At 45.8% G+C, this 19597-nt stretch overlaps 1 protein-coding gene across 1 annotated transcript; it reads left to right on the top strand.

Moving 5' to 3' along the window:
* Nucleotides 1–6721: 6721 nt before the first annotated feature.
* On the top strand, nt 6722–19269 carry CD180 (CD180 molecule; the record flags this gene model as incomplete). Its single annotated transcript, XM_082074204.1, is given in 10 exon segments — nt 6722–6972; nt 10247–10328; nt 14053–14175; nt 16728–16836; nt 16839–16893; nt 17530–18025; nt 18029–18610; nt 18614–18857; nt 18860–19065; nt 19069–19269. Coding segments are annotated over 10 exon segments (2349 nt in total).
* Nucleotides 19270–19597: the final 328 nt, after the last annotated feature.

Raw genomic sequence — 19597 nt, 5'->3', positions numbered from 1 at the left:
GGCCATATCTATAATTCAGATTGATTTTGACAGCCTGACAGCATAGTTTTAATTACTGTCTACAGCACAGTACTTTTGTGTACCCACATAATCCATTAGCAGAGCTGCCAGCACCTAAACACAGAGGCATTTGCACACCAGCTCGGGGAGATGGATGGGGCAGTCTGGCTTGCTCTGGGCTGGAGAGGGGGTGGCACTGCTTCTGGCCATTACCACCTCTGCCCAGGGCCACCTCCTGCCCTCACCAAAGCCAAGGGCACAACCACCAGGGTCACCTTAACATACATATCCAGATGCACTGGAAAACCTTGTTACAAGGGTACATCTCAGGGCCACATCCAGCGCCAGGGGCTTCCTGATGAAGGAATCAATCTGTAGGAGTTTGAAGGATGCCACTTTGATCTTGACAGGTGAGTGGAGCCATGTGGGTCCACCTTGTCCAGCCAGTGGCAAAGCGCAGCTATGAGGATGAAGGACCCTGGGCAGGATGCTCTGTTTAAGCATCACAGCCTGCCACAATGACACCCCCTTGGCACAATGTGATTACTAAACAATGGTAACAGTCAGAGAGTCCAGAGCACAAATTTTCTGAAGTACTGACATGAGATTTTTACCCAGCTACTATGAATAGAGCAGACATGACTAGATCTGAAATATAACTGCTTAAAAAAAAAAAAAAAACAAAGTGAAAACAGTGAAAAGCCGACAGCTCAGGCCACAGTCAAGTGACCACCAGAGTCAGCAATATGTGACAGATCTTGACCATGTACTGCATGTGAAGCCCTCCCTGCTGATGCTAAAAAGACTTCACTGAACTATGTTAAATATCCTGCATCAAGAGATGTTAATTCACCGCTACAATACTCAAAGGCATCACAGTGCTGTGCCACTGCTGCCACTTTTTATGTCAATAGCCAATAGACTAGAAACCTTCTCAATCACCTTCTTGAATCTAGTGGCAAAGTCACCCTTCTTTTGCAGCCCCTTCACCAGGCAAAGAAGATGTCTTGAAGACATACTATATTTTCTCTCAAAGAGAGGGGACTCAGCATAGGCTTCAAATAACAACTCCTCTTTTTTCCTGAAGTGGCACTGAAGCAGGGACACATGCTTCTCAAAGTCAATGGAAAACTAGGCCGTTCCCAAAGTTAAGGATGGATTGAAAAGTATGCTTAGTTGCTTTTCTGAGTCACAGCAAGGAAAGTTTCCGCTGATTCACCTCTTTTGCTCAAGACTCATCACAGCAGCAGCTAGATGGCATATTTCATTCAATTTTTGGCATCAATGTGAGATTCAATACACCTTTGACTACAACACTCTGACTGGTGCTCCCACAATATTTTCAATGAGAATGCAAAATCTTCATCTCTGCAGGACCATACAGCCCACAGCGAACAGCCCTGGGAATAGAACACAGCACAGTTGTGAGACAAACTGTTCCACTTCACAGAAAACACTAGCATATTTTAATCTTGCTCTAAAACCAGCAGAATGAGAGACATTCATTTGAAGGAATTAATGTAACTAATTAGATTCAAACACGGAGGCAATCTGTCTGCAATTCTTACCCTAATTTGCTAGCTAACAGGTGACTACTTGTGCTTTAAGCAACCACAGACTCTCACTGAGCAAAAATATGTAATTTTCTGAATATTCTCATGGTAAGCAATCATCTCAAATCTAAAGACAAAGTGGAGACTCTCTAAAGAAAGATCCGTCTGCCAAACTCTCTGAACGTGTGCTTTTTGAGCAGGCTCAGACAAAATATTTTTTATATATTGATCAAGTGACACCAACAGGCTCAGTATAATCTTCTACCTCTTTTTATAATCTGAGAATAAAGGAAGTTACATTTTGGAGTAAAGGAGAGTAGCAAACCATGGCTACCAATATTCTAATGACAAAAATGTCTGAGTGAATTCCAGATGTCAGCCATGTGTTATGGTTTAATAGTTCAGCTCTGAGTCACAAGCACAAAAACCTGTTGCGAAACACATGCCTGCCTGCATGTGTGCGTGCACACACCAGTGTGAACTACTTTAAAAAGAAAAGTCATATTTTTTGTGGCATTAATAATGCTGGAGAAAAGGAGTTCATCTAGACTGAGGTGGGAAAAAATTAGCAACATTTGTCCTATGTCACAGACCAAGGGTGTGATAATTTGTAGATTTAATATTTACAAAGAATGACTTAAAACTGAAGAGAAATTAAACACCCACTTCACAAGAAAGTGTAATCCTTTCAAATCCTAAAAGTCCGATCACACCCCATGTCTTGAATAATCACTAACCTTAATCACCCACACGCCTGCCATGTGAAACTCAAGAAAGTCCAAGTAATTCCTTGCCTAGATCTTCCAAACAGTAATCTTTCTATTGTGGTTTATTAGTTCCTTTTATTATTTTTTTCTTCTGACATAAAAGGAATAAATATGTGTGGCACCAATGTTTAGGAACAGCTAACCCATGCCTCATCTTTCTGGCAAAGAAACATGGGGAAGGACCCTTTACTGCTGTGTGCACAGTTGGTGGGGAGAGCAGATCCCCCTCACGGGCTGTTTCCAGCTCTCCCTGGCTCTGGGTGGTGGGCTTGTGGGGGGACTGGCAAGTGAGATGCTCCCTCTCTGCTGTGCTCCTGCTTGACTGCAGGCCCACAGCTGGAACCTGAACACAAGGGGAATAATCTGCTTGGTCTCATCCATTTTTCAGTCATCCCTTCCTCCTGGAACCTGCGTTGCCTCTGCCGCGCAGCTTTCCCACACGTGTTAATCAGCCTGTTCCTTCCCTCCCTACAGCTGGGCAGCCCTCCCAGAGGCAGAGTCAGTCAGGAGCTTTGGGAATTTGCGCAGCAATGAAATCCATAAAAAGCTATGGACACTTTGCCACCCCCAAGAATTACAGCCCTGAACACGCACAGGCAATTGCATATTGCATGTTTTCTTGGCCAATCTCAAATGCCCATTTGTATTTAGACATACACATGGCAAGTCTGTGCACCCACACAGCCACTTGTATGTGCAAACCCAAGCCAGATAGGCCAGCAAGAGGTTTTTGTATTTCCTCCAAAGCTCCCCTCCTGTTAAGTATGGGCTTTGAGACAGGGAAGGAGGGATGTTAAACCACACTGGAAAAAAAAAAATTACCACCGAAGACATTTACGCTCCAGTCTTTGCAAATTAAGATTTCACACGGGAATTTGGACAGGTGCAATGTTATCAGATCTGGCAATGGCAGCCCCCTTGCCTTACATAGCTGCCCCTTATTTAGCTTGCTGTGGTTTCCACTTGGCTGTGAGAATCTAATGTCCCCCGGCGGTGAGAATTTTAGGCTCTGTGTGCCTGAGAAGCAGCAGCAGCTCTTTACTGTGGCCAATGTGGGGAGGAACCAGTCCCCAGCACTGGGCACTTGTTCGAGAGGAAAACCTCTGCCCACCGTCTCCGTGCATGTCCACATGCTCAGGCGCAGACACAGGTTGCCAGTGACACCTTGTCATTGAGATACCACTTATCTCCTGTGTGCAAGCAGAGAACACTGGCTTCTTGTGACAATGCCAGCACAGCCCTAAACAGCTCGCAACACAAGCAGTGGGCAAGAGGTTTTTAGGATATCCTCTTTTCAAGTATTACAAATATTACATATGAACCTGTCCCTAATTTTGACAACTTCTGTAGAAACTCCCCAGATAAAAGCGTCTCCCTGAGCTGATGCTCTTTGTAGGGGTTGCAATGGGAAAGCATGCTCAAAGGACAGGGGCAGGAGGAGCTTGGCTCCACAGGCACAACTCAGTTGAAGGCCAAGTCGTGCCATGAGGTTTGCAGACATATACAGAACAACAGCATTTGCATGATTTTTCATCTGCAGTTGTGACTTAATGGGAAACAGGGCTGATGAGGGCAAAGCGGAGAGGGAACAAGTGGGTGCTGCAGCAGGAAGAAGGCAGCCAGTGAAAACAAAGAAAACTAGATCAAAAAAATAGATTGTAAAGGGCAGAATGCCACATATGGGGGCAATCACAACTCAACAAAGGCAGGCAGGTGCCCCAGCAGGCTGAGGAGTGCAGACCACTGGACAAGGGCCAGTGGGTGCTGAAGGGCCAACTCCCCCATTATGGGCATGGTGACCCCTGGGACACAGACCATCAGGGTTTTGCTTAGCTATGGGAAAATAAGCCCTCCGGTGAGATGAAGCTGGATGCAAACCCCATCAGAGACCCCAGTACAGGGCAAAGCAGCTCTGCACACACCTGCATCCACTGGGAGCAATTTTTCCAAGGAGCCTTTTGATGACACAGCCTTGCAAAATGCACATTGAGCTCCAGCAGTCTCTGTTGGGGTCTTTTTTTGGATGATGATTTTTGACAAAAGCCTACCCACTTCAGAAATATTGTCATGGAAATAAAATAAAATATGCAGTAGCATACTGCTCTCCAGGGGCTGCCACCAAAGCCGTGTTAGAATAGCTCCATCTCGTGGAAATGAGCAGCAGAAGTGGGGACAAACAACGACGATCGAGGAGAAAAGCTGCAGGAAAATGCTGGCAACAAGCACTTTGGCTGTGTGTGCCAATTCCCATCCTCAGAGGTTTCACTAGTCCCGTCCTTCCTGGAGTTTCACTCTGATCTGCAGCTTTGAAAAAAAGGAAAAATATCTTTGTGCAAAGCCAACATAAATGGTATATTTCATCTGACTTTTGACATATAACTGCAATATTTACACAGTTACCGTATCATCATGCTCAGAGCTCACAGGAAAGTTTGGGGCTGTGTGATGGCTTCAAGCTCTGCCACGCAGAGCTCCACTTCAGACCATCTCCCAGAGATACTCTTTCTCCCTCTGTTACTCCACTGGTTAATTTGCAGCTGTGTCTGTACCTTGCTCAGCATTTCTTTCTTGTCTCTACCATCTATATCATCTTTTTCTTCTAATTTTGCTGCTTGTTCCAGGAGTGTCTGTACCCCCTGCGCATGTCATTGTAAATCAGAGGGAACATCTGTACTGCAGAGCTCAAACACATTCCTGTCTTTGGGAGAGTTTCCAGTTCAGATAAGCAACCATTTCAATCCTGAATATGAAGCAAGTATACAGCATTAAAACCATGAGGTTACATTTTAAAATAATTATTACTCCCTCTTTCTGAATATAGTGTTGGATTTATTCTCCTGTTTATCCAGCCTCTGAGTTTTACCCTTTGATAACAGAGTTTATCTTGCAAGTCTATTTAATCCACATCCTGGAAGACATGGGAGATAAGAAGTGGGTTTCAGCATCAAGGACATGCCCTTTTGGTTTTGCACTGTTACCATTACTTTGAAACATCTAAGAAAATAGGAAACCTTTCAGGCTTAAGAGGTCTGACAAACATCCCATGACCTATACATGACATCAACAAGCCACCAGCTTAGACAGATGCAACGGTCTCCTCTGGTGAAACTGCACTCACCTGGAAGTTGCACAAACACATAAATAATGCTAATAAGATGGATTACCCCTTGGGCTTCAGGGGAGCTCTGCACTGCCTTGCCATGCTCAGGGTACACTGCCTGCGTAGCACATGGACATGAGAGCTGGAGCTGATTCCCAGGAGATGCCTGCAGAATGGCACAGCAGTGTGCACTGTGGGGATCCCATACAGCTGGCCATGGTCAGGTCTGGGCTGATGGCAGGCTAGAGATGGAACCTAGAAAAGAAAGGCCAAGGAAAATGCTGTTAACTGAAAATCCAGACACAGTCATGGTTAAAGAAAGCTCCCCCCGACCCAGAGTAGCTGAGTAGATTTTCCTCTGGCAGCGAGTAACCCAGCAAATCTGTTACATGCTCTGGCTCCTTCCCTCTGTCCTCTCCAGGCAAGAACCTCCTCAAGCCCCTGCTTGCTCTGCAGGACTAGGCATGACTCCCCTGCACCAGATAACATGGGATGTGGTCCACTAGCAAACCACATGTTGCTGTTCGTGCTGCTTAGGTAGCTGACATCCAGAAGAGACAAGTGGTAAAACTAAATAAAAGGATAATATGGGAGGTGGATTTTAGATATCTCATCTGTATCACAGGAATTCCACTTTCTGCCATTGTTCACTTTACCACACTCCCCTAAAGAGCGATTTCCACTCATGTGCAAAAAAGACCATTTATACAGTACAGTTCCCCCCCTAGCCTGTGTTGTTTAATCAGGCCAGGCAAACCCTAGCCAGGGCAGACTTACTGCTCATAAACAGCAGCATATTGAAAGACACTTCTATTTCTGTCACACCGACACAACTTCAGGAACAGTCTCTTTGTTTATTAAAACATGTGGCCAGTGTGCAGCCCACTGTGTTTCTTTCAGACCCACTCTTCTGTGATCTAGGGAAAATATATACTCTGTGGTGCACTGCAGACTGACAGAGATGTGCGTCTCTGCCCCCAGGCAGTGCAGCTCAGATCAGCACAGCAGCGTGACAAACTACAATTCACACACCTGCTGTGAACACTTCTTTAAACATGATTTTGTCTCCATGAGCTAGAGATGATGGCCTCGATCAGCAGCCACCAGAACTGAATGGGTGGCAAAGAAGCAGAGGGGACAGAGGCTGTGACACCAACAGCCTGTGCATGATGCAGAGGATGTTAGGGAGAGGAAAGGGTCAATTATTCTGCATACTCAACAGCAAAATAAGCAATGAGTTAAATTAGAGCAAGGAAAATATAGCTACACCAAGAGGAAAAAGCCTATAATTGACGGCAAACATGATTAGGCAACAGGCCCTGGTGCCAGAGGAAGCGCTGACTGTCGGCCGACGCCATCCCAGCGAGACTCTGTCGTCATTGCCTGTGGGAGGACAGAGCCCCGCCGTGGGAAGGAGCTGCATGACCCAATGCTGCTCCCTGCCTTTTGGGCCAGGAAGATTAGGTACCCCAGACCTTCCCCGCTATGGGCTGAACAGTGGGGCGGTTGTTCAGCTGCTCCCAGCTGCCCAAAGAGAGTGCAGACCACTGGGGTATGGTCTCTCAAGCATTTCAGTGCTTCTCGTAAAGTTGTTGCAAAAAGGAAGAGAGGGCTATTGCTTGCTTATGGCTTTAACATGAAAGAAATTGATATTTTGGCGCAACAACACTATACAAAGAATTAACACCAAGCTAAGATGCAGTGCAAAGCTCTGATGTGCTTTTCTTTGATGGCAATGAAACCTTGCAGAAGACTGAGCTGCTGAGTGGAATACTTTCAGAAGAATAATCACCAACCTGCAGAGAGTTACCTCTGGCAATACTGCAGGACATTTGGTCAGCAATCTTTCAGTGGGCTGAGGAGCAAACCACCCAGGACCTGACAAACTCATCAAGTCTAAACATCTGACAAATTCTTCTCCTTGCACATACCTTTGCAAATGGGGACTCAGTATTTAGTATGTATATGTATATATATATACACACATATATAAAATGTGAAAGCAGATGTTGGAGCAGGTGGGATTTCTGGAGTGAGTACCTGATGGAAGAAGTGACCCGTGGCTCCAGGTCACTGGTGTCTGCTGAGGCCAGCAGGCAGAGGAAGCATGGCTCCAGCAAGGACTGCCAAGGTATTGCCCTCCACGCACGGGACTGCTTGCCTTATTTCCACATCGTTAGCCTTGCTGTCTGGTAAGAACTTCCCCTTTCAAACCCGTCCGATAGAAACAGCTCATTAGCAGAAACCAACTGCAGCCTTGGCTCCCAGTAGCCGCACTAAGAGCAAAATCCTGAATTTTAGTGGTGAGGTTGGTTTGTTCTCTCACCAGCAAACCAGATCAGTCAAGGATTCACACTGGGCAAGAAAGGCAAGATTGATGCAAGGATAGGGACTTCAGAGACAGACCTCTGAAGCATGGTGAGGACAAAGGAACAAACATTATACTGCAGCAAAATATATTTAGGCCATTAACACGTTCCTGACTGGAGCAGCATGTATTTTATCTTGTCACCTCACATGTAGTCATAACCAGCACAGGATATTACCCAGCAGCTGAATGGATGCTCATCAGGTAAAGATCACCAGTGCAAAATGAGCAGACAAGAATTTGTTAATATGAATGGAAGAGAAAGAGGAAAGAAACTTGAGAAGTGGATTGAAGCAGCCAAAACTACAGGGACAAAATTTCTGGTTCCCAAGCCATCTGGCTAAGCAGGACCTATAATTTTTTCCTCAGCATGGCAGATTTGGGTTTCTCTCATTATTCCCACCCACCCTGACCAGAGGTGCTGCCTGCTGCTGCTTTTCAGTGCTCTCAGAACTTCAAAGTGGAGGAGAAAGGGCTCTCATGTGCCCACAGCCCCATTGGTGGCCTCCCAGCACCAAAGGGTTATGAAAACCCTCCCTCTGTTGGGACATGGCTTTGGACACTTCCAACACACCACCCACAGCTATGGTGCCTGGGTCACTCATGGGTACTCCTTACCAGCATTTCTCACTTAGAAGTGGGGGGAGAGGTTTCTCTCTTCTCTTCTTGGAGCTCTATATATGGCAATTAATGTCGCTTAGCAACAGGATTTCCTTTTAAGATGCTCTTTTGTCATTTCAAAGTCTCTGTGCCAGAAGTTCTTTAAATAGCCTGCACTCACACCAGCTCCCTCAGTTTGGCTCTTTATCTTTGTCCAGTTTCCTCCCATTGCAAGGTTAATATCTGTGGCCAGCCAAAGCAAACCAAACCAAACAAAAATAAAATACGACTCCCAGGAATCTGTCCAGCTGCTCCATGCAAGGCTTGGGAAGCTTCTTTTCCCCAAAGCCGAGCCAAGCTACACCCAATAGAGACCAGCTGAGGAAAGGGGAAGCTTAGGCATGTTTAAATTCTGATATTTTGCTTGCTACTCAAGTTGGACTTACAGATACAACCAGATTTCTCTCTTGTCAGTCTAAAATCTAGCAGGAAGACTTGTGCAGCCCAGCTTGTCAGATTCTGTGTTGTTCAGATAGGGAAAACATCACTTGTTATTAATCATTGAAATCTGCATTTTGTCTTGGCTTTATAGTACTGATACAACACATAGGGTGCTAGAATACTGGGTATTTTGCTTGCTTAGCAGGGAACAGAGGCTGCATTTATGAGATAGGGAAAAGTCCTACAGCTGTTTCAGAGTAACCGTGGGTTCCAGCATGGAGATCCTCTAAGTACCTTCTGAATTTTTGAAAAAAATCACAAGATACTCAAGAGGGATAACACAACAACAGTAGTTATGCAGAAACAGTATCTGCAGGGAGAGTATAGGAGACAACTCCCTCAGCAGATGAAACATGGATGTACAAAATGTCACTAATTAATCAGTTGCTAATTCCCGTCAGCAATTTCCTTCCTGCGTAGTGCCTTTGTCCTGCGGACTTTCATTTTGTGTCTGGTAGGTTTTACATGGCTTCGCACGGCCCAGCCGTGGCCAGCCCAGCTTCCTGGCCAGCAGCAGGATGCAGGATGCAGGCATGGGGGCCAGGAACCCTGGTGTGCCCCTGGCCTCCAGCAAGCTGTCATCACCTGCTAGAAGTTTGCTCATCCTGACTACTAAAAACATAGCACCGATGCCCCACAAAGGCCAGGGGTTCCAGGACCTGGCACAGCAGCAGCACCCTGACGGAGCACCTTTGCCATCATCCTTTTGAAAGCTGCTTCAAATAAAATCCACATGAGGACAAGTCATCCACGGAGAGATGGTCAGAGGAATCCTTACTTCTTTTGTCTGGGATATTTCGACACACAGCGCTCACATCATATCTCTGGTCACAGTCCCTCTCTTTTTCAAGGGGCATCTAGGTCAATATATCTGCAGGTGGTTTGCTCAAGTCACGGAAATTTTGGATGGAAGCTGTGCCATGCTTCCAGCATTAACTTTCACCACTAATACCTGAGGACAGAAGCTGGTGGTTGGGTCCTCTGCCAAGGAGTAGTGGCAAAGCAGAGGAAGAGGAATCCCTGGGGAGAGGGGATGCTGCAGCCTGGCCCCCAGCTGCTCAAAACACAAACAAGCTGGGAAGGGCTTTACAGGCACAGTCCTGCACTCCTGTCCCTCTGTGTCCCCACCACCTCTGAGAACGGGCAAAGGACATTGCATACATGCGCAGGAGTGTGGGCTGGAGAGCATATCTGACTGCTGGCTTCTGCTCCTGTTTAGGGTTTCAGAAAGATCAACTACTGCAGCAGGAAGCAGTGGGTTTTCACATAAAATCTGGTAAAGTCCGACGTTTTTTATGGCAATTTTTTCTCCTTGCAGGTGATTCATGTTGTTGCTGTATCACCTTTTTTTTTTTAGGCTTTTCCTTGGAGAGCAGGCTGAGCCCACAGCATCTCCTCCACTGGCAGCAGGAACCATGCAGGTTTCCATGTTGGAAAACGTGGGTTTGTGGCAGGGCAGGTCCTGGTCCTTTCAGTCCCACTGCCCAAATCCCACTGCCTCAGGCAAACCCCAGTCCCAATTCTTAACTTCCAGCATTTAAAGCAATCATTTGAGTTCCTATCTCTTGTTTGTGGTACCAAAGAAAACAATGATAAAGGGAAATCTTGAAATCCATACTTCAAGGAAATGACTAAAAACTATTTTAATCCTTTGATCCTGTATAAACAGGAACTTCGGAAGCCCTGCTGTGTTGGGTTGCCAGTCCCTTCATCTTCAGAGCTAGAGAAGACCCAGAGACTGACATGATTCATCTCTTAAATAAGAGAGAATAAATGTCTCACAGGAATTCTGAGGGTGTTAAAGTCTATTTAATATATATATATATATACAAAACTCATTGCACATTTTCTTTTTTAAAACTTCTTAGATAGATTCTCACTTACCTCTATAGTCATTACACATTTTTTTTCCAAGGCAACTGTAGCAAAGGTGCAATTTCCTAGGTTTCTCCCATGCACAGCACCCCTCAGGGGCCAGGCTTTTTGGAGGTGCTGTGCTCAATGCTCCACCCGGGACACTTTCCCAACACAAGGGCCAGTCCAGGCACAGGGCCAGCCGGATGGATTTGTCACCAGACAGGATTTCCCCTCGTCCTGACCAGCCGTCCTCCTGCCCAGCTGGAGAGGTTCCTGCAGGACTCAGAATCCCACCTAGAAATGGGACACACCGTTCTGTGTCGGGGTGGGAACTGACATCCTGTGACTTCAGTATCGTGTCAACAGCCCACGTGATGTCCACATCCATACCACTTGGCTGGGCTGAGGAACACGCCAGCGCTTCACCATTGTGGTTCCCTCTAGGACCAACAGCAGGTCAGTGGTGGTTTTTAAGTGAAGGAAGGGACACCACCCATGGAGACACACTGTGTGGAGGGACATGACCCTCCACATTTTGGTGAGCCTTGTGAACCATTCCTCCTGTCTAGCTCAGAAATCAGTTTAAAATGGAGAATTTGTGCGTGGATGCACAGCCCTTGCCAGGGGACTTTTTGCATGCAGGGCAGTGCTATTTGTTTGTGGGGTGGCCCTGTCCTGGAGAGTCAGTGAGAGGAACCAATTTGTTTGGCCCTCAGCAGTGTTCAGCATCTCACAAGCACTCAGTGACAAGCACCATTGTGCTAAAGTCAATTATTACCACTGCTGTTCACACACTCTTAAATTTCCGATCACCAGAGTGGGAAGAGTTTCAGCCAAGCAGACAGAAAGTAATATTAAGATGAGAAAAATACCCTCAACAGCACTGTCTTAGAGATCCTTGTGCCCTGACAAGCTCTCTGCACTCTGAGATGGAGAAAAGATCCACCCAGCACTTGGCAACAGCAAACAACACCGTTAAAATCAGAACGTATGCAAACAAGGAGCGCTCCCCTTGTTGAACATTGGGAGGTGAATCAGATGGCGATGTCTCTAGGTGCCCAGGCCTGGTCGCAGAGGAGCTGCAGCCTGGCTGAGCCCATAGCAGGCGCCTGCAACAAAGCTCCTGCCAGCACCGAAACCCCCTCCCGCCATCCACTGCCATCAACTCTGACCCCTCCCCATTTGCTCCTTTATGAGCACAAGGAGCTAAATTGATCAGATAGGTACACATAATGAATAATTTACACACCTCTAATCATTTGTCATTTTTACCAAGCTCAGCGATTACTTGTGTGTATGGAAGAGATGAGAAACTTCAGTCACCCGATACCAATTTCATAATGAATTCTTCAGTAGCTGAAATTGAGGCAGGCCTAGGAATTCATTATTTGCATCATAAAACTTCCTGTTTCCTAAAAAAAAAAAAAAACAAACCACAAAACCAAAACCAACCAGCCAAACCAACCAGCACAAAACAATACAAAACAAAACAACAAAACTCTGGAGTTATTTATAAGCCTTTATGTCACGCAAATTCCACAACACATATAATGCAGTCACAATGCAGAAAGAGGCAGTTTCGCTGATAAGCCCTCCTGATTTAAAGGCCTTTTCTTCCAAACCAACACATTAATCTTAAATGCGAGGTTTCTGATATGGGTGGTTTGAGGAAGTATCCATGTCACCAGGGCTCATAGCCTGCCTGAAACAAGACACAGGTTGCAAGCACAAGTCCAAGCTATTGCCAGCCAGGAAACCACAGTGGGGAGGGCAGGGACACTTCAAGCTTTAACCTTTGAGCCTTAGCATGGAAAATAGCAAATAAACAAGGTCCAAACAACAAATTCCGCTGACATTTTTTGCTGCCAGCTGCAGGGGGAGCAGGATTTCCATCAAACACAAAGCTGGCTGGGGAGAAGCAGAGCTGTTACTGGGATATGGAGTGTGTAAGCTTTTTAACTTGTCATTCAGATAAGTTATTTTCTTTTAAATTTTATAGATTTAGGACAAAGAAAAAAACCTAACTGTTGAATCAGGTCAGCACATAAGCATTTTAGCAACAGACATAGAGCAGCAGGACACCAGTGCCGTGGCCTCTCTGTGCCTACCAGCCACAACAGCCCACCTGAGGGGCTTAGGCAAGGATGCAAAAGGGAGTCAGCTCTGTGCTGGATTTTAAGCTTTGCTGCTGCCACTTTGCCTGCTCCCCTCTCCTGAGCCACCTGCAGGGATGAACACTGTGCAGCTCAGGTGAAACCTGATGTACACATCAACTCCAGCTGACAATGCAGTCATGGAATTCATGCACTCTTTCAAAACCAAAGCCACTGATTTTGTGCATCTCCTTGCCAGCAGAGAAGCCCAAATATCTCCATCTTCCCCAGTGTCAAGATTGATGCTCTCCAGATGGCATCCTGATTGCTTGAAGCTCACCAATCAACTTATGGGAGCTGGTTCAGCTCTGCCATTCAGCCCACCTGGCCTCTCCTCAATGTGCTGGGTCACATTTGCCAAGCCCAGTATGTTTTCCCTACTGAGTGGTGAAGAAGGAGTTCCGGTTAAGCCTGCTGAAACAAAGTTATCAAGCTAATAACTCGGTCATTTAAGAACGGAAGAAAAAGGCAGGTTGAGCTGGCTAGAGACAGTGCTCAGCGCTGTCCCAGGCAGCAAGGAGTGGATGCTCCCACCTGCAGCTGCCACACACATGCCCATCTTAGAGAGGGTTAGAAATATTGTCCCCCTTCAGAAAACTAATAATTACCCGTAATCTAAATGGAAAAGGAAAGGAATTTTTTTCAGGTTGAGTTATTGCTTTTCAGCTTTACTGTTTCCAACAAGAGAAGCATGTTTCAGCATCATGAACCTTTTTACAGCAATAGAAGCCCAGATCTTGTGTTTATATTTCAGTTCTTGTGACTTCCACAAGCAATGCACCGAAGTGTTGTTTGACTCAAACTTTCCATTGCATTAAATTCCTCTTTGGTGAGATCCTGCAGTCTTATCTGCACTTTCTGACTCTACCTCCCATCTCACACTGAGCTAACTTCCCTCTACTTAGTGGAGACATTTCACTCTACACAAGTATAAAGACCAATTTTCCTCATTTTCCATTTTTGAAAAAAATCTGTTCTGCCCTAAAAACGTGTCAGTGCAGAGTCATTTGACTATATTTAAAGTTTCACTCTGAAACTGCTCTTTTGCTCACAATGAATTTCTTTTCCTTACAATCTCCTTTCTAGACGACCCACACGATTCGCCTGACCTTTGCTGCTCTGTCTCGCTTTCATTAAAGGAAGATAACACAAGATCATCCATTTTAACAACGCACCTCACTCTGTGATATCCTGTGATTTATACCTTTTGATTTTCACAACGCTCACCTGCATCAGCTGCAAAGCATCCAGTGCTGCAGAGACAATGTGCATGGAGGTGAGTGACAGCTGTTGGCCCCCTTGAGGTCCCTCTGCAGGAACCGTGGGTGTAGAGGATCTGGTGAATACTTGCCTACTGATGGACACCTCTTTTCAGTTCTGAAAGGGGTTTCTCTCAGGGGATCTGAAGACCTTTATTGGAGAGATAAGGCAGTTGTCTTGACATGTGCTCATGGTGATCAGTCACTGTCCCTCCTCCTCCTCACACCCGTGCATCTGTGCACCCTCATGCTCTTTCCTGCTGATGCCTGGGACTTTGGTAGCCATCAGACCAGCACTGCACTTCACCTCCCAGAGAGGGACAATAAAGTCTCACAAGGGTGTTTAGCAGGTATCAGAGCTGGACAGGGAATAGATAAAGGATTTTGTCTCTTATGCTTGTACTCTCCATACAGGAATTTGTACACAGTGGTGGGATGATGGTATCTCTATTTGTCATTTGAATTTGGTTGATGTGTGATACCACATGAGAAGGTACCAGGGTTTTTCCAGGGGCAGGGGAAAATACTGACAAATAAGTTTTATTTTATTTTTGAGTGAGAGACAAGGAAAAAGTAAGGCAAGGATTTTGATTCAGGGAAGAAGCACCATGAAAACCCAACCCTACACAGCACACCTGGGACCAATAGCAAGTTCCCTACTGAACTAAGTGTACAAATCCCCAGGCACTCTGAGTTGCACAGCAGGAATCCTCACAGGATGGTTGCTCCTCAGCTCCCTGTGAGAGCTGCTCCGTGCCGCAAAGCATACAGAGAGAGCTTGCTTGCTATTTTATTTGAATGGTAAAACATAGACACTGTTCTCATTTATAGAGACAGCTAAGCATTTTTAATCTGTCTAAACCGCATGTCACGGCAGTCAGCTCCACTGCTGCTTCTTTGCTTATCAGCATTGAAAACATTGGCTTTTCTAAGTCTGTGCTTTGCCATTTCTATAGTTACCAGCACTGTGTTATTTTGGTGCTTCTAGGCTGGAGCCAAGTCCCCGTGCTACAGCAGGTACTGGGCTGGCTTGCCCAGTGCCCACAGGTGGGGGCTCAGCCACGGGCAGCGCAGCCTCATCCCACCCTGCTGTGTTGGACCCTGTGCTGTCCCCCTCGTGCTCCCCACCTGCATGGGGCATTTTGTTGTGACAGTCCCGTGGCGCTCCCCGACACTCTCTGCTTACAGGATTTGCTCTCATAGGAAAGGGAAAAAGTGTTTGCCAGCTTGTGGCTTGCAGCAAATACTGCTCTTTTCCTCACAACAAGGCTACCGAGTGCATCCACTGCCCGCCTGTGTCTCCTGAGCCACAGACAGGCAGAGAACATGGTTTGGTTTTGGATGGAAAGACCCAAACCTCATACACCATCCCCCAGGGTTCATGCATGTGCACCTCAACGAGACCCCGGCGAGCCGCATGCTCCTGCCTCACAGGGTGCACACCTTGCGCTGTCCTCTGCCCTCCATGGACTCCGGGCTCCAGAGCATTTCTCACGGGACACCTGTGCTTGCTGTCTTTGGGCTATCAGATAGCTTTGAATCTCATTTAAATGGTCAGGTTGGCCAACCATGCAATATGTGCCTTTACCACCCTGCAAGCCGTACATCCCTGAGTTTCCTGACAAGATACTGTGGAAGTTGCAGCTCCCATGTGGTCCCAGGGACCCTGTTCCTGCCAGGCTGGCCCTGCGGTCACCCAGGGGTTCTCTGGGAGCAGGGCTAGGCGAGAGGAGGACGGCACTGAGCTGGCTGCACCCGTGCTGCCCCCCATCATGGCTCAGCAGCTGGGATAAGTGTGATGCTCTTGAGCATCTCCACTGCCCTGGGCAGCTGCGGTAGGCAATTTGAGGGGGTGTTTCCCTGCATGTCATAGTCCCAGGCTCTGGTTGACTCTTGTGCAATCACCAGACACATGCAGGTCAAGTATATTTAATGGACTTCCCTGATATCCACTGAGTAGACTCCTCTACATAATAGATCGATGTATTTTCTGTTAAACTGAAAAGCCTTCATAGAAATTGTAAAGACTCAGCATATCAGCTATGATTTTTGTCTAACCTGACCTAAATCATCTAACCTTTCCACCATATACTCACTGCAGCATGTAACTGCCATTCATATCTAATTAATTTGGACATGTTCCTTCTAGAAGCATTGCCAGACCTGCTCTTCTTTTACCTCCTTTCTGCAAGGTTTTCTTAAGACTTCTCTTAGAATAAGCACTGTTACAAGATTCATGAAATTCAGAATTTAAAACTACCTTGCGGGGATTCTTTCTTAGGGATTAATAATTCATCCAGAAAAGTAAACAATCCTCATATGTGCTAGTTTCAATAAGAAAGTACTACAGATGAGACTCACTTCAAATTAGTACAAGAGAGATTCAAGACATTCATTTTAACAACACACTCCACAGAACCCCAGGGTTGTGCATTGCAAGCCTGTGCTAAGGCTTCCTGCTATGTTTTTAAATAATTCAAAGTTCTGTTCGCTTTTTTTGAAGTGCTGTAGTTTCCTATTTATATTCACAGTACATATCTCTTGCAGTTTCAGTATATGCTTTCCACAGATTACAGTAAATAAAAGCTATAGCTGTGAAGGGTTAGGACTGAGGGAGATTCCTGATGAACTACCTGCCACAACCGAAATCCTTGACTTCAGCTTCAGCGTGATCTCTTCCCTCAGAATTCAACCTTCTCTGCGCTGAAGTCTCTTCTCTACTTGGACTTAACAAGGTAGAGGAGAGCGTCCTCACTTCTGCACATCAGGTTGGTCAAACCCCCCAGCTTCTGGAGCCCACTAGAGTAGCATCTCTCTGACTTCACAAGGAAACCACCAGTAGCATTTGCAGACAGCTGTGAAGTATTTTGCTAAGAAGAGATTGATACAATTGGGCAATATCCAGGCTTCTCCTCCAGTGACAATCGTTTGCAGCGCAGTGGGTGAAATACGCATTTTCCACATACTGTTGCTGCTAAGACAGTAGAGACAGCAAAGTCACTAAAGCAAATTTTTAAATCACTTTTCTATAAAGATATTGTTCCCTAAACCCTAGACAAAGATGGGTTTGGTCCTGGTAAATGCCCAGATTTTTCTATAGGAAGAGAAATTTTCATTTTATTAAGACAGACACTAAAAACCACCCGTTTCCTTGCCTTCTACAAATGCCTGCACATGCCCATAATTTCAGGGCAGGTTTTTCTTCTCACCAGGACCCTGTATTTCAGTGTGAGTTTACAAATACCAGGCAAGCATCCCTGGAAAAGACAGACACTTTTATGCTAGTGAAGGCAACTGATCCTGAAGTGGAGTTTGGGTTATCATGTATACAGCAAGAGTTTTGAGAAAAGCCCCTGACGCTTGTTTCTGTTGCTTTCTGGTATATGGGTGTATGAAGGCACCTTTCACAGCAACAAGCAGCTAAAGGTAATTGTGCTGACTGAAAACTTGCTCATGTTTCTGCCTGACACAGCATTCACTGGCCTACAGTGCCTGAGGCAGCTTGTCTTAACATGGACAGGAATAACCAGTAGGTCCTTTATTCCAATGACAAATCTGGACAGCTTGAGTACCCTCAACTTGGGCACCAACCACATCTCTTCACTGTGGCTTCCTCCCAACTTTCCCACTCAAAACCTCAAATACCTTGACTTCCAAATGAACAACGTAAGAGTGATCACAGCAGCAGATGTTCACTTTCTGCAGAAGACCAGCAATATAACTTTCATCTTTAAAGGCAATGGCATTACATACATTGAACCTGGAGCTTTCCAGTCCCATTTCTACAGTTTGGAGTCTGGGGGCTCTGCTGACATCCCTGAGATCCTGGTGGGGATACAGAATTCCACAGCCCAGACCCTTTGGCTGTGAACATTTCATGAAGTGGAAAAGGAGGTGCATATAAGCCCGAATGTTTTACAAGGCCTCTGTAATGTCTCTGTCGAGGATCTCTACCTGCAAATACGGCAAAAATACTACAAATACTGCAAAAACCTAAACGCTGACACATTTCAGTGCTTGACCAAACTCCAAAAGCTGGACCTAACTCAAACCCACATCAGTGCATTGCCCCCTGGCATCAGTGGCCGGAGCTCACTGATGGAGTTAGTTCTCAATGCCAACACCTTTGAGCATCTCTGCAACATCAGCTCTGCCTCCTTCCCCTCCCTCACTCACCTCCACATCAAGGGAAACTCACACGTCCTGCAGCTGGGCTCTGGCTGCCTGGAGAAACTAGCAAAGCTTCAACATCTCGATTTAAGTAAGAGTCGTGTTGAAAGCCTCAGCTGCTGTAACGAAGCGCTGAGTGGTTTGAGCAGTCTTCAGTACCTGAATCTGAGCAACAACACACAGCTCCACCTCCAAGACATGCTCATTAGGGACAGTGCTAACCTAGAGCTGCTGGACCTGGCTTTCACTCCTCTTCATATCAACACTGAACACGGTCCATTCTGAAATTTACATCTCTTGCAAGTGGTGAATCTTTCCTCCTCCCACATCGACACTAGCATTCAGCATCTCTTTCAAGGCCTGGAAAACCTCATGCTCTTGGACCTTAGTCAAAATAACTTTGAGTTGGGGATCATGCCAAAAGACAAACTGTTCCAACAGCTATCCAATTTAGAGGTGCTAATTTTATCATCCTGTGAACTGACAGCAATAGGCAGCCAAGCATTTCACAGCCTCGAGAAGTTATGGCATGTGATCTGAGCCACAACAAACTAATTGTGTTCAGCACAGATGCTTTTTCAAACCTCAAGAGCATTTATCTCAATTTTGCACACAACGGGATCTGTGTTCTTCCACGTGACAAGCTGGCGTCCCTATCTGGTCACTGCATAATCAATTTAAGTTACAATCCTTTGGACTCCACCTGCTCCAATATTGGTTTAATCACCTGGTACAAGTAGAATCTGGATAAAATTGAAGACCCTGAAGGAACGAGATGGTCTGAACCCGAATTGCTAGCTGGGGCTCAGCTGGCCACCATCTCGCTCTCCTGTGGGATCAACACAGCAGGAGTCATTGCGGTTGTCCTGGCCATTTTATCTTGTGGTGTCATCTTCATCTGGGGTGCTCGCTATTTCAAGCTAAATTACCAGCAAATATAAGCTTATGATGGAGATACAGAAAAAATGTACAGCAGTTGTATTAAGATGAAAGACAACCTACTGTTTTTGCTTGTGACCTGCATTTTCTTAACCTTTCTAATATAATTTCATTTGTATTATAACTTAGAAAAATAATAAAAAAACATTTATCTGAGAACTGGAAAAATAAACTATGATGCGAACATTGTACATGAATAAGAGAAATCCCAGCTCAACTCAATGTTAGCCCTGGTGACCCAGCTACTACAGCTAGTGCACCTGTAAAGGGAAGATCCAAGGGCCAAATGAAAACCTTGCTGTCTTTAAGAAACAGAAAAGCAAACCAGGA

This window comes from Streptopelia decaocto (assembly GCF_964273445.1).
Source record: "Streptopelia decaocto genome assembly, chromosome: Z".
In the NCBI taxonomy this organism is placed as follows: Eukaryota; Metazoa; Chordata; class Aves; order Columbiformes; family Columbidae; genus Streptopelia; species Streptopelia decaocto.
Note: the sequence above shows the minus strand (reverse complement) of the source record. Positions and strands in the feature narration are given on the sequence as shown.